This window comes from Schistocerca gregaria, chromosome 3, assembly GCF_023897955.1.
Source record: "Schistocerca gregaria isolate iqSchGreg1 chromosome 3, iqSchGreg1.2, whole genome shotgun sequence".
NCBI classification, from domain to species: Eukaryota; Metazoa; Arthropoda; class Insecta; order Orthoptera; family Acrididae; genus Schistocerca; species Schistocerca gregaria.
In genome coordinates, this window is record NC_064922.1 from 304,873,588 (window position 1) to 304,888,512 (window position 14,925).

Below are 14,925 nucleotides of genomic sequence, written 5' to 3' on the forward strand. Positions count from 1 at the left end.
ATGGGCCTGCGCTGCCACGGGGTTTTCCTTTTCCAATTAGTACCGAGTTGCGTTTAGGTTTTTACGAGGTGTAACCGAAGTAATGAATTACCGTCTGCGCGGATCCTGCCGTTCTTGATGAATACGCAGGGGGATTTGAAGAGGGTAGGGTGCGTTAAAATTTTTACTGCGCCGCCGTCTCGCTGATACCCTCATCACCGAGCGACCACACGCGAACGGCCGTCCGCGCTGAAGCGCATTGCCTCAGACAACGGCCGGGAAGATGAAAGTCAAGGTTGGGGAAAAAGAGCCCTTCCATTTCCTCCTCTCCTCCCGAGCTCCGGAATTAATAACGCGATCTGCGAGATAGCAGGCTCTCTTCCAGACGTGGAAACGGCGTTATTGCGCTTCTGTAAAGACGGCGCGACCGAATATTAAAAAGGCGGGAAGAGGAAAGCGGGGACGGGCCTTCCCGAAAGCTGGGAGTTGCCGGCGTCACGAGCGCCGGTAATTAAAATGGCCTTGGCAATAACCATTACCAGCGCACCCCGCACGGCGCATCATTTTCCCCGGGATGAGCGCCGGCTTCTAATGATGGGTTAATCTGCTCCCGGCCTAAACCTTCCATTTTCGTGCCACCTGCCCCCTCTCCCTCCCCTTTCCGTAACCCCCTCCCGCCCCTCCCACGCCAGCCAGAGGCGCACTCGGAGTCCCCTCCGACCGCCACAACGCCGTAATGCCAAGGTGCGCTAGCCGTGCCAGAAGGATGGGGGAGGCGCGGCAGGACGCCAACAACAGTAGGGAGGGGGAAATAAAATTATATTAATGAGGTCTTTCCCTCGCGTGCCCTCTCCCCTTACCTCCTCTTCTGCTTCTACTGCCGTCGCTCGTTCCGTTGCTTTGAAAAAGGAAAAGAAAAAATCCCTCCAGGCACTCTAGCCAATGGTGGTGCGTTTGCGTAAGCGAGCCTTCTCGATAGCAATCAGGGGGAGAGAAGGAAGATGCGACGGAGACAGCGGACAGCGGTAGATAGAGAGTGAGAGGAAGAGAGAGAGAGGAAGAGAGAGAGAGAGAGAGAGAGAGAGAGAGAGAGAGAGAGTCATGGCCGACAGAGTACAAAGTAGCGAGTCCGTGTCTGGGGCAAATGATAGAGGCGCGGCTCGGCGCGACCAATAGGGCACCGGAATTAAATTGGGTTGCCTTTTTGTGGCGCGGGTGGGAGGGCTTGTGTAATATGCGGCCGTCGTCGCTGCGGAAGGGGGCGCCTCTCGGACAATGCCGGTGCGCAGAGTCCTGCACAACAAAGCCGCGCCTGTCATTACCGTCGGCTCTTTGCGGCCACGCGATAACCAATAACGCATTCCGCCGCCGCCTTCGGCCATTAGGGATCGAGCGGCGGGCGAAACCGCAGCTGAGGCTATCGTATTATTGCCTCCAGACCGTCTATAAGGCGGTGAGCGCGCCTTCGGTCTTCAGCTGAGAGCATTACTTTCGTAACCACTGGGCAAGTGATGTGTCTCGTTGCCACAGCGGGAAGAAGAAATTGAACATCCCTATGGCCGCCGTTTCTTTTTGTGTTTGCTGTACTCACTCCTTGCTCCATTCTACGTAACAGGTGTGCTCCTTCCTCTAACAATGCCATGCACAGTCACTAACGTGGCTATTCCTTCTATACTATTCTCTACCTTTCAAGCGACTGACGTCAGGGCATGCAATTGCAAAATGTTCTTCAGAACAGTCACATCAACCATGTTGTTTCTACCCACAAAAGAGTACGGCAGTTACTAGCATCTCACTTAGACAGTGAATTGACAACACTTAGCTCCAGTAACATGGACATGGAATTATGGCCAAAATTTAAATCGTAGCCTGGAAAATTATGTGACTAGGAAGTGGATTAAAAAATGGTTCAAATGGCTCTGAGCACTATGGGACTTAACATCAGAGGACATCAGTCCCCTAGAACTTAGAACTACTTAAGCCTAACTAACCTAAGGATATCACACACATCCATGCCCGAGGCAGGATTCGAACCTGCGACCGTAGCGACCGCACGGTTCCAGACTGAAGCGCCTAGAACCGCTCGGCCACACCGGCAGGCTGGAAGTGGATTAAGGACGGAAGAGATCCGCCATTGTCTAATAACGAAATTCGGAAGGTGCTGACGAAGCAGAGGCTGTTGCACTTTCGATTCAAAAAACAACGCGCAAATGACGACAGTTAGTAGAGGCTCGTGTGTCTGTGAAAAGATGTACGCGGGAAGCATACAACTACCATTGTCATTCTGGGAGCGCCGGCCGCTGTGGTCGAGCGGTTCTAGGCGCTTCAGTCTGGAACCGCGCTGCTGCTACGGTCGTAGGTCCGATCCTTCCTCGGGCATGGATATGTGTGCTGTCCTTAGATTAGTTAGGCTTAAGTAGTTCTATGTCTAATGGAATGATGACCTCAGATGTTAAGACCCATAGTGCCTAGAGCTATTTGAACCATTTTTGATCTGTGAGCGACGAGAGAAAATTTTGGTCCTATGTAAAACCACTGGATCTAAGGCTTCCACTAGTCACTTGTTGACTAGTATGGTGTGGCAGTTGCAGGCAGAAAAACGAAAGCCAAAGTTTTAAATTTTGCGTTCAAGAAATTGTTCACGCAGGAAAATCGTATAAACATACCGTCGTTTGATCGACGAACAGACTCCCGTAAGAGCGACATAGTAATAAGATGGAATCCCAATTCGGTTTTACGAAGAGTACTTTACTATGGTATTTGCCCCTTACCTAGCTCACATTTATCGCGAATGTCTCACCCACCGCAAAGTTCCCTGTGATTGGGGAAAAGCACAGGGGACTCCTATATATAAAAAGGGCAAAAGAAAGGACCCTCAAGATTACAGACCAATATCCCTCACATCGGTTTGCTGCAGAATCTTGAAACCGAGAAGCTTAGGTTCACGAATCAGTCTGGTTGTAGAAAGCATCCCTCGTATGAAACTCAGCTATCTCTTTTCTCGCATGATGCAATGCGAACCATGGATGAAGGTTAACGGACAGAGTTCATATTTATAGATTTCCGAAAAGCATTTGACACTGTGCCTCACTGCATAGAATAGCACTAACAAGAGTACCAGCATATGGAATAGGTTCACGGATATGAAAATGGCTCGGAGACTTCTTAAATTAGAGAACCCAGTATATTGTCCTCAACGGCGAGTATTCATCATATACAAGCCTATCGTCACGAGTCGCCCACGGAAGTATGATAGGGGAGATATTATTCTGCATGTACGTAAATGATTTGGCGGACAGTGTGGGCAGAAATCTGCGGTTGTTTGCTGATGACGCTGTGATGCCCGGTAAAGTGCCGCATTTGTGTGACTGTAGAAGGATACAAGACGACTTAGACAAAACTTCTAGTTGATGTGATGAATTGCAGCTAGCTCTAAATGTAGTAAAATGTAAGTTAAAGCGGATGAGTAGGAAAAACAAATCCGTAATGTTTTGATACAGCATTATTAGTATCTGGGAGAAGCGTTGCTTAGCGGCATGAAATGGAGCGTGCCTGTGAGGATTCTGGGAGGAAGCGAATGGTCGATCTCGGTTTATTGGGAGAATTTTAGCAAAGTGTGTTTCATATGTAAAGGAGACCGCATACACGACGCAAGTGCTGCTCGATTGTTTGCTATCCGCACTAGATCGGATTAAAGGAAGACATCGCAGCAGTTCAAAGGAGGGCCGCTAGATTTGTTATCGGTAGGTTCGAACAATACGTAAGTCTTATGGAGATGCTGAAACCCTGGAGGAAAGGCGACGTTCTTTTCGAGAAACACTATTGAGAAAATTTAGACAACCGGCATTTGAAGCTGACTGCAGATCGATTGTACTGCTCCCAACATATTTTGCGCGGAAGATACGAGAAATTACCATTCGTACGGAAGCATATAGACATTCGTTTTTCCCTCTCTCTGTTTGCGAGTGAAATGACTAGTAGTGGTACAGGGTACCCTGTGCCATGCGCCATACGGTGAACTGCGGAGTATGTATGTAGATATAGATGCTCGGACTTCTCTCAAAGTGAACATCCGCGGATAACGGGGAGGGGGGCTGGTGAAGACACCCCTCATTCCTTATTTCGTTGGACCCATGTAGAACCATATTAAGTCTCATTACATTCGGCAGTGGACTTTAATTTGTTTGAAGCCCAGATCTACTGCGTTCTCTATGAGTGGCCTGCCTACGCTCATCCATCCAAGGGGTACCTCGTCTTCTTTTTGGTTGCTCGTCCCGTTGTAGCCCATTCATCATGCGCTCTGCAGAAATTTTTCCAAGCGGGAGCAAAATTCTGAAATAACCTTTTCTTCGTGTAGGTCATTCGGTTATTTACGAAACATGTTGTGCCCCAGGAACTATGGCAAAAAGTTGCAATACTTATTACACCTCTGACGACTGATAGTTATCCAATATTTTTAGAGTGATTGCTTCGTTATCTTAGCGGTAAGGACACTCAATTGTATATGTCAACTGCATGTTTTACCATCAACGAATTTTTCACTCTACAGCGGAGTGTGAGTTAATATTAAACTGCGTGGCAGATTAAAATTGTTTGCTGGACACAGGAAGTTATTAATACGAATATGGATCCCACCTTTAGGGTTCAATGGTAAAATATGTTATCTTCATAGATTTAATTCAGCACATCCAACGAGTTATGAAGTATAGCTTGAGATTGTCTACAAAAGAATTATTCATAGCCTTATAATGTGTTATGAAATGGAAACTAAAAATCTGAAAGAGAAAAAAGCAGAACGATTGAGGAAGTCCTGTTGAATGCCTGTAAAATAACCAACATTAATGCTCCTCAAAGTGGAGGAACAGGTTATAAACTTAAAAAAAAAAGGAAACGTTCATTAGCTTTGACGTCACCTACAACACTTTATTCTCTAACAAAACTCATCTAATCCGCTATTGGCTTCATTTATCATTTTAATGCTTTTTTTAAAATTCTGACTGGCACAAATAAAATTGAACAAATTCTGTTCTGAAAACTACAGTTTTTGGTTAGTGATGTAAAGTGTAGATTAGGACCTATAACCGACTGGATCATTGAGAGAAATGTTCGAAAATCACCCTCAGTTTGGCCAGTAAAATCGACTTTTAACAACCTAAGACTGAACGAAGGCAATCTTCATCTCTCCAAGTTGTCACACTAGTGTGCAGTCAGGCCAACGGGACTGCAGAATTCGCAGCTCTGTGACGACATTTAGAGTTCGGTTACACCCCATAGAGTTGAGAAGATTCCAATTCCTGGAGAGGCTATTTTCTTGACCTGCAAAACTGACACTTTTTTTATTCTCTTCTATAGGATGAAGTGGGATCTCCTACTTCGACTGAAGCATTCTGACTCACAGATTACGCAAAGCTGGCTGTGTTCTTCAGAATCGACTACAGCAGTTCTGCCACGTAAAAGTGAAAGCCTTTTTTGCAAGCCATAAAGGGTCCTCCTTTTGCCCAGGTAAACGATAAACTGCTATTGAAATTCCATTGTGCAACAAGCGTTTTTTTTTTTTTTTTTGACGAAGTTGTCGGCATATGACAGGCATGCATACAGGTGCCGTGTTTATGTTTCTTCGGACTTCAGGCTCCAGGGTATTGGATCGGATCTTTTCTGCAGCTCAAAACGAGTTTTACACGGAAGAGACAAGGAAAAGATCGGTGATACTATTTCAACACTGCCCTGTAAGCCTTCGTATCCAAGTAATATTAATCTGCAGTTAATTGCACCGCAGGCAGTTATTGCTAGATATTCGAGAGGATTTAGCTGTGAATAACAGCCTGTACCCAAGTTCCAGGAGGGGGCGATGTAGACCCTCCCTCTTCCCGCCCTCCTCCCCCACCACCCACCACTCCTATGCCGTCCATAGTTATGTCATTGTGGTGGAAGAAACCGTTGTCACAGACGTCTTCGGGTTTGATTTGGAGGAGGTGGAGGTCTTCATGGCATGGCATTGTGGTTTTGGCTATGGATTTGAAAGAGGGAGATCATCTTTTTCAAGCAGTTCCCTTCCAGTCATTTGAAATGACAACAAAATCGCACACGTCTTTTGGTTATTGCGTCTGCAAATTTATCTGTGCTCTCGAAGTGTAGTCTACTCACGAAGGACGTAGCTTACAAAACCATCTCTCATTCAATACTTGAGTATTACTCTTCAGTCTTGAATAAGTACCAGAGACGACTGATAGAAATACAACAGATTCAAAGAAGAGCACGACGTTTCGTCTCAGGTTCATTCAGTAAGCATGAAAGTGTTATGGAGATGCTCATACAGCTCCACAAGAGGCGTTATGTATACCAGGATAGTTTACAGTTGAAATTCTGTGAGCGTACGTTCCTAGTAGAGTCAACGAATTTGTTGCTTCCTCCCACGTGTATCTCTCTAAATGACAACGAAGTTAAGATTGGATTCGAGCACACACAGAGACTTATCAAGAACCGTTCTTGCCACGTACCATTCGCGAGTGAAACAGGAAAAGGGGCGTCCGTCTCTCCGAGGACTCTGTACCAGACTGTGTTGCTAGCGGGACTCTCTATAACTTCTACCTTCCCGTCTTCTTTGTTTTGTCTTCTGAAAACCAAACAGTTGTTAATTCAGTACTTGTATTACTTTTCATTTACTATAGTTTTCAGATTTTTCATAAAATGCTACAAATAAAAATACAGTTTTAAGATACGACAGTTGTCAAACGGACAACAATTCAATACGAGTCTTACGAGATGTTACCTGTAAAATTTACAATCTGTTCTACAACGCACGTAACAGATCGTAAAAGCCGGCCGCGGTGATCTCGCGGTTCTAGGCGCGCAGTCCGGAACCGTGCGACTGCTACGGTCGCAGGTTCGAATCCTGCCTCGGGCATGGATGTGTGTGATGTCCTTAGGTTAGTTGGGTTTAAGTAGTTCTAAGTTCTAGGGGACTAATGACCACAGCAGTTGAGTCCCATAGTGCTCAGAGCCATTTGAACCATTTGAAGATCGTAAAATTTCAGCAATAAATAAATAAATATGCAACGAACTGCCTGAAACTATCTTCTTATACTTGAAAAAATTGCCATCGTTTAATGCATTTGGTGACAGCCAGAATGCGCGCAACGACAAAAGCCTGATCACACAAACCGTATATACACTGAAAAAAAATCTGTTCGGGGATGTCGGCAGGAACTGCTGAGCCAGTGCCGAAGACAGCGTCGTGATGGAAGCGGTCGACCTAGTGAGACGTCAGAACATGAGGACCGAGATGCACTCAGAGTCCTGGAATCATCATTATCATCGATCCGACGTACCGCGAGCTCACGGCGCCCCTTGCGCCGACTGCCATTGTCATCTGTACACCAACAAACCCATTGGCAGTGGTATTGGGCACATTCAGCACGGAATCTCATTGACTGGAGTAGAATTGTCTTCAGTGTGGTGTCCCGCTTCGAACTGGGCCCCAACAACCAGTGAAGATGTGACTGGAGATGCTCCAGACAGCGGTGGGCGGGATGCCAACTTGGCTATCGCCTGCCATACGGCACGACAAGTAGGACCCTTTGAAAAGATAATGCCCGCCCGCAGTCGGCGAAAGTTTCTACTGCTTGTCTTCGTACTTGCCAAACTCTACCTCTGTGCAACAAGGTCGCCCGTTTTGTAGCATTATGGTCAGGGTCCGCCGATCATCAATCTCGGGATTTTGACGATCTAACCCGCCAATTGCACACATTGTGGCATGCTATTCCTCAGGGGGCATTCTAAAAACTCTAACAATAAGTGCCAAGCCGAATAACAGAACTGCTTACGTATGTGTTCAATTTGTGAAGTTCTTTCTCTTGAATTCAAACCATCCAATTTTTCTGAAACTGAAATCATTTGTTTGTCTGTACATGAACGTCTATATTTGTTTCCTTAGGGGGTATGTGACTGGGTTAAATAGGCTCGAGTCCAGTGGACTATTAAAAATTAAGCTACTACGAAACATTAAAATTAACAGAGGGGACATAAGCGAACAGAGGAGTTTCGCGAAACATATATTTAGCATTCCATTGAAAGTAGAAATTTTAAGAATATGGTTCTAGAAATGAAACAACTCAACATTCTAAGACAATAGTCTCACCAGAATAGTAGTATGCTTAATGTGCCCTTGTCTTAGAATGGATGGACGGAGGCGGAGAGAGCTGTAGAAAAGAAAGAACACCAGCAGAAATAATGTCTGACATCTACAGAAACGTATATCTTGTATTATATAGCAGTTATTGTCTTATGTAAAGCTTATGTTTAAATGCAGTAAGCTGCTTCATAGTCACATCTTTCTACACAGTTCTATCACCTTTGCATATATCATATATAGTGGTTATATTGCATAGTGTCCTTGGACTAAGTGCTGCTGTTTGGAGCTTTGTTTCTGGAGCCTACTTTTCAGGCTGAAAAGTATGCCCTCCACAGTTAATAATAACCAACTATTTATTCTCATTTTACACATGTTCTACAATACGTCGCAGTTTAAAGAACACATGTAAATACTGTAAAAATCTTAGCACATGAGCTTATATGTACAGAATAGGACATGTCATCGTGCGTAATGTACAATGAAGCTATCGTTGTGACGGACGGCCGAATTCACACGTTCGGCTATATCGCGTATTGATTTCGTTAGGGAAGATCGAAATTAGTTTATTTATTTATTTATGTGTAATCTTCTTTTAGTTTGTTTACTGGCTACAAATACAGACCAAATACAACACATGAATTAGCATGAATACAGCGAAAAATAGTTGTTGCAATTTCAAATGTGTTAGCATAACTTCGCTTCCAGTTACAGCTACCGGATCTAATAAAATCGACCACCCTACACCAAACAGTAAATAGCACGATATGACCAAGTCACGTCAACCTGTCGTTATCCAAAATGATTTATGTGCTGCAAGTTCCTTGGAAAGGTTAGCTTAACCTTCTAAGGGCCCTAGAACCAGTGAGCTAAACCATAAGTAGTTTGCAAGAACTTTCTACCAGAGATATACGAGGAAAATTCATGAAACTGGTTGAGATGGAGTCGCTTTCAATGACAGCAGCAATACTTGTGGTATTTCAAGCCGACTGTCCACAATACGTGATGCACATCTTCGGTCCCTGTCGGTTAACATCTTTTCACCATCACTCTTGTTACGCTGTCTTATATTGCTCTGTGTGGTACACCATTCTTTATAGATGTGTTGGACGTTGCTACACCAACAAATCGGCAACTTCCTGCACGGTATGGTAATGGAAATGTCGAAACATTATAGCTTCTTTCTGTCATTCTGTCGTGTCTCGACGTCGACCTATTTTACAACGCTCATTACATACTCGTATAACCGAGAGGTGCATACATCACCACTTCAGTGCAATGACTCTAACTTCTGCATCATCTTCAGCATTCCAGAGTGTCAAGCGTGCTCTTTTACGGGCTGACAAATACGTTGTGAAGTGAGTTATTTCTCTGGGTGTCACAGCAAATGCCACTATACGAGTTTCCTTTTTAATCTATTTTGTTTCAGGCGCGAACTTTCGGAAATTTACGACTCTCCTATTGAAACAAAGAAAAAAATTTACTATTGGCAAAGTAGGATAAACGTATGCGAGGGGATATCAGAACATTTCGGGACTATTCAGCTTTTCGCGTATCGTAGTTCCGGTCGCTTTCGCCGAATGTCCTCCCTCAGACACGTTAAAATTTGGCAGTAGAAACTCTGCAGACCTGCTTAGTCTTTTGCGGTCGTGGAAATGACAGGTTCTTCACTTTTGACGTATGCTGGTTTGCCTTAGGGTCGTGCCCTAAACCCACGTTTCGTCACCCTTGCTTTCCTGGACATGAAGGACGGGACATCCACGGCACGCTGAACCGAGTTCTTGGTAGCCATCGACGCGGTGCTCCTTCTGCTTCTCGGTCAGCAGCCTAGGTGCGAAAACCCTGCGTGCTGGAATCACGCTTGACGCTTGAGGATTGACTGCACTGTTGCGTACGATTAACGGACAATGGCAGCTTTGTTGTTGATTGTTCTCCTACTATCCTCCTGCACAATGTTTCGACGTTTCCGGGTATTTTGCGCGTGGAAGGTCGTCCTGATCTCTAGTTGTCATCCAGTGATGATCGTCCCCTCTCGAAGCGCGAGTGCCATTCAGAACACCTCGCAGGACTCACTGCAGCATCCCTTCGCGTTTTACAGAGCCAGTCTCGAAACATGTTGATACCTCGTCGTACATGTCTGATGTAAGGCAGACACAGCCGCAGTAGAGTAGGAAGCAGGCGCTGATAGCTCGCACCCGCGTGTGTTGCAGCGACGTTCCCGATCACGAGGCGGATCGGCCACCCGTACCAGAACCGGACGCCGCCCAAGCGCAAGAAGCCGCGCACTTCGTTCACGCGGCTGCAAATCGCCGAGCTGGAGAAGCGCTTCCACAAGCAGAAGTACCTGGCGTCCGCCGAGCGCGCCGCGCTCGCCAAGACGCTCAAGATGACGGACGCGCAGGTCAAGACCTGGTTCCAGAACCGCAGGACCAAGTGGAGGTGAGTCTAAAGTCTGGCTCAGCCAGCATCCTGCACGACTCGGGATGATTCTACATCTCAATGTAACTCCAGAGTTTGATGATGTGCCCACTCCATATCGGGTGAGAAGGCTCCCCACCCAGCCCACGTTTAACGGCTCCCTACAAATCCAGGGACGTCGTGCACTTCAACTCATTTCCAATATCTCACTATCTTCACCCACACACCTCCCATAAACTTAATCCCAACTCCCAAATCTCCGTAGGTTGTCCTACTCTGTCAACACATTCCACCTTCCCTTCATCTCCAAACACTTCATGTCCTTCCCAACGTAAATCCAGTCACCTTCCCCCACCAGACCGTGAATGCATTCCTGAAATCTTCCCCTACCAGACCACGAACTCATCCCTGAAATCTACCCTTCATTCCAACTGTAACCTCCCCTAACCATTTCAGTCCATCATAAATGACACCTCAAATCCACTCACTATTTCCTTCTCCAACTGGTATCCCATTCGTCTCTAACATCTCGTTCCTTCCCACATAGAAATTCCACTTAATATCTTCCCCATTTATTTAATGTGTGACTACATCACTAAAAATTACTATTCACAATTATCTCAAATTACGAACTAATATCCACGTCACTCATGTAGTCTATTGATATCTGCGTCATGATCGCCAGGGGAAGCCCTCAGAGGACATTTTTGAACCAGATGGTGAACTGTCTTCTTTTCAGCACCGCAGTCACAGCTTGGAGAAGTTATTTTCTTGCACTTGGCTAGACAATCGGCAGACCTGCCGGCGTTGGTTGCTATTAAGTTAAAACCCGACGAGATCTTTCGTGGCAATTCCATGCAGGTAGCTTGGTCGATATACACAGCATCATAAGCTGTTCTGTCGCAGCATTAATCTGCCAAATATGTCAGTAGTATTAAAGCCGTTGGCGACTAATATCTTTGCAGTTTCCAAGGGTGGGTGACGAGAGCAAGGTCTCCATTCACTGATGGTTGGAATGCTTGCATGAACAGCGAGGTGAGGATTTTTCTGTAGTTTTTTGTTCTCCCGTATTAGTGTATATTCCGGCCATAGACTTGGCGGTGGTATGTGGCTGAAAATGGACAGTCACAAACTAAGGTTAGGTCTGATTGTATCAGCTATAAGACGCATGCTACGGCTGAGCTGTGTGCCACACATCTTGTGTGAGAATTATTCACTCAATCTGGGCGTCAATATTCCGAAACAGATCGGAAGTACGGAGAGTCGATGCACAGGATCCCCATGATGTGCCAGTGTCTTTGGACAATGTTATATCGACTCCTGATTTTGACAGCTTTTCTTAACAGATGTTGTTGTAACTGGGCTTTCTGTCAAGCGCTATCCCTAGATATTTCGATTTTCTGTTACGTCTGAGTACTCTTTCTTCAAAATAGAACGTGAGCTGTCTGCTGTCTGTTGGACAACATATTGTTTAGGGTCTACAAACAGTTAACAGGAGACCACATTTATCACGCTCATAATAAAGACAATATTATTATAAACATAATCGGCTATTTTACTTTCTGAATCGTTTTTACGAAAATTGTGTAATTTTATTATGTTATAACTAAGCAGTGCCAATTTAGCGCTTGGAAGACTGGTAAAAAAGTAGAGTGATATGCTCCCTTCATTATGATGCATATGTGTACACTTACACTCAGAGCCATTTTTTCCCTGATATGTGGTAGCCCCACCTGCGAGCTCATGAACCACGTAAGATATGTTTTTAGTAGCAGGTAAGGTCTGACTGTCGATGGTTGCTTTTCCCTGACTGGTGTGTTACCCGCAGGCTGTTAGGCGGCAGGCCCATCCATGTAGGCTGTCATTCAGTCAACCACTGTAAGTTATGCAGGGTTAAATACCGCTTGTAATTCTCTGTAACTCCCTGCCGTTTCCGAGATTTGTTTTCGTGTTACCGCCTTCTCCGGAAATTAGCTGAGAAATCTGAAAGTGGTGTACGTAAAAATACACTGAATAACCAAAGAAACTGGTACAACTGCCAAATATCGTGTGGGGCCCCTGCAAGCACGCAGAAGTGCCGCAGCACGACGTGGCATGGACTCGACTAATATTTGAAGTAGTGCTGTAGGGAACTGGCACCATGAATCCTGCAGGGCTGTCCATAAATCCGTAAGAGTACGAGGAGTTGGAAATCTCTTCTGCACAGCACGTTGCAAAGCATCCCAGATATGCTCAATAATGTTCATGTCTGGGGGGTTTGGCGGCCAGTGTTTAAGCTTCTTGGAGCCACTCTGTACAATCTGTAGCAATTCTGGACGTCTGGGTTCTCGCATTGTCCTGTTGGAATTTCCCAAGTCCGTCGCTATGCACAGGAATGGACGCAGGTGATCAGACAGGATTCTTATGTACGTGACACCTGTCAGATTCGTATTTAGACGTATCATGGGTCCCATATCACTCCAACTGCAGGCGCCCCACAACATTTCAGAGTCTCTGCCAGCTTAAACAGTCCCCTGCTGACATGCAGGGTACATGGGTTCATGAGTTTGTCTCCATACCCGTACACGTCTATAAGATCGACACAATTTGAACGAGACTCGTCCGAGCAGGTAACATGTTTCCAGTCATCAACAGTCCAGAGTCAGTGTTGACAGGCCCAGGCGAGGCGGAAAGCCTTGTGTCGTGCAGTCATCAAGCCCATACCGATGATGTTGCGTTAAATGTTTCTTGATTTTTGATTGACATTTGTTGATGGCCCAGCATTGAAATCTGCAGCAATTTGCGGAACGGTTTCCCTTCTGTCATGTTGAACAATTCTCTTCAATCATCGTTGGTCTCGTCCTTGTAGGATCTTTCTCCTGCCGCAGCGACGTCAGAGATTTGATGTCTTACCGGATGCCTGATATTCACTGTACACTCGTGTAACGGTCGTAAGGAAAATCCCAAATTCATCACTACGCCGGAGATGCTGTGTCCCATCGCTCATGCACGGACTATAATTCCACGTTCAAACTCATTTAAATGTTGATAAGCTGCCGTCGTAGCAGTTGTAACCGATCTAACAACTGCGCCAGACTCTTGTCTTATATAGGTGTTGACGGCAGCAGCGCCGTATTCTGCCTGTTTACATATCCCTGTATTTGAACGCGCATGCCTATACCAGTTTCGTTGGCACTTCACAGTAAAGTAAATGTAAATGTCGTGTGACTAGGGCCTCCCGTCGGGTAGACCGTTCGCAGGTGCTAGTCTTTCGATTTGACGCCACTCAAGTCTTTCGATTTGACGCCACTGCCACTTCGGCGACTTGCGCGTCGATGGGGATGAAATGATGATTGGGACAACACAACAACCCAGTCCCTGAGCGGAGAAAATCTCCGACCTAGCCGGGAATCGAACCCGGGCCTTTAGGATTCTGTCCTGCTGACCACTTTTTCTTTTTTCCTCGTTGTTGATCGTTGTGTTTGCAAACCTCACATTACATCCGTTCAAGTTCATTTGTTGATCCTTCCTCTCATTTTTTTTATTGCAAAGGCCAACCAGCTCCCTGATCGAACACGCCGAGCTACAGTACTGGCGTTCTCTCAGCTACCAGGGGCGGACTGCACTTCAGTGTATAAACCGTTTTAGTGAAATTTTCTTTGGAGGGAGTGGTCATGATCCACATTATTACCACCTCCTCCCACGCCCTAAGACCCCCTACCCCTACCCGCCCCATCCCCTGTTGCCCCTTGCCACCTCTCGGTTGGTAAGCGGTTGACAGTGCTGTTATCTGAGTCACGGATACACGAAGACTGCTAAACCGCATTTGTTAAGTTTTTGAACTGGGGGAGAGACCTTAGGATGCCGCCACGTAAGACGGTAACGATGGCGAGAAGTCAAAGCTCGCTCGGCGCCTGGGAAGGCGTGGTGGGAGCAGGACAGAACAGAGCAGCGCGGCCGGCGCGCCTTGTCTTTTAATTAGCGCCGGCGAGATGGCGGTTCCGTGTCGGCGGGTGGGCGCGGGGCCTGGAATGCGGCGGCGCTCGCCTCAGGCAGAACGCTGCCTCCTGGAGTCCAGGCGTCTGTCTCCAGGCGCTGACGCGTGTCACGCGGCTGCTGCGGCGAAACACAAGCCTAAATACCGCTCTCCGGTAAGAAATTATCCCACACTGGCTGTTCTAGACGCAGCCCGCTATACGCTGAGCGATCAAAATCGTGGGACTCAGCTATGCCTCCGACCACTTCTCGACAATTTTCTTCAATCCTGGAAAAGCCCAGGCAACAATTATAGGAAAAGCCACACATTCCCTCCCATAGACCTGTACCTCGGAATCCACAATCGTCTAATCCACCTGTCCACAACACCACAACATTTTCTATTAACACTCGATCAAAACCTAGGCTGGAACACTCACCTAATA

At 46.2% G+C, this 14,925-nt stretch overlaps 1 protein-coding gene across 1 annotated transcript in view; it reads left to right on the plus strand.

Annotated features, from left to right (window-relative positions):
• The window catches only part of LOC126354361 (T-cell leukemia homeobox protein 3-like), a 355,401-nt gene that overhangs the window by 246,354 nt on the left and 94,122 nt on the right, over positions 1-14,925 (plus strand). Inside the window, exon 2 of the mRNA XM_050003941.1 lies at positions 10,318-10,546. Within this exon, the coding sequence (XP_049859898.1) occupies positions 10,318-10,546 (229 nt within the window). The remainder of the gene's footprint in view (positions 1-10,317; positions 10,547-14,925) is intronic.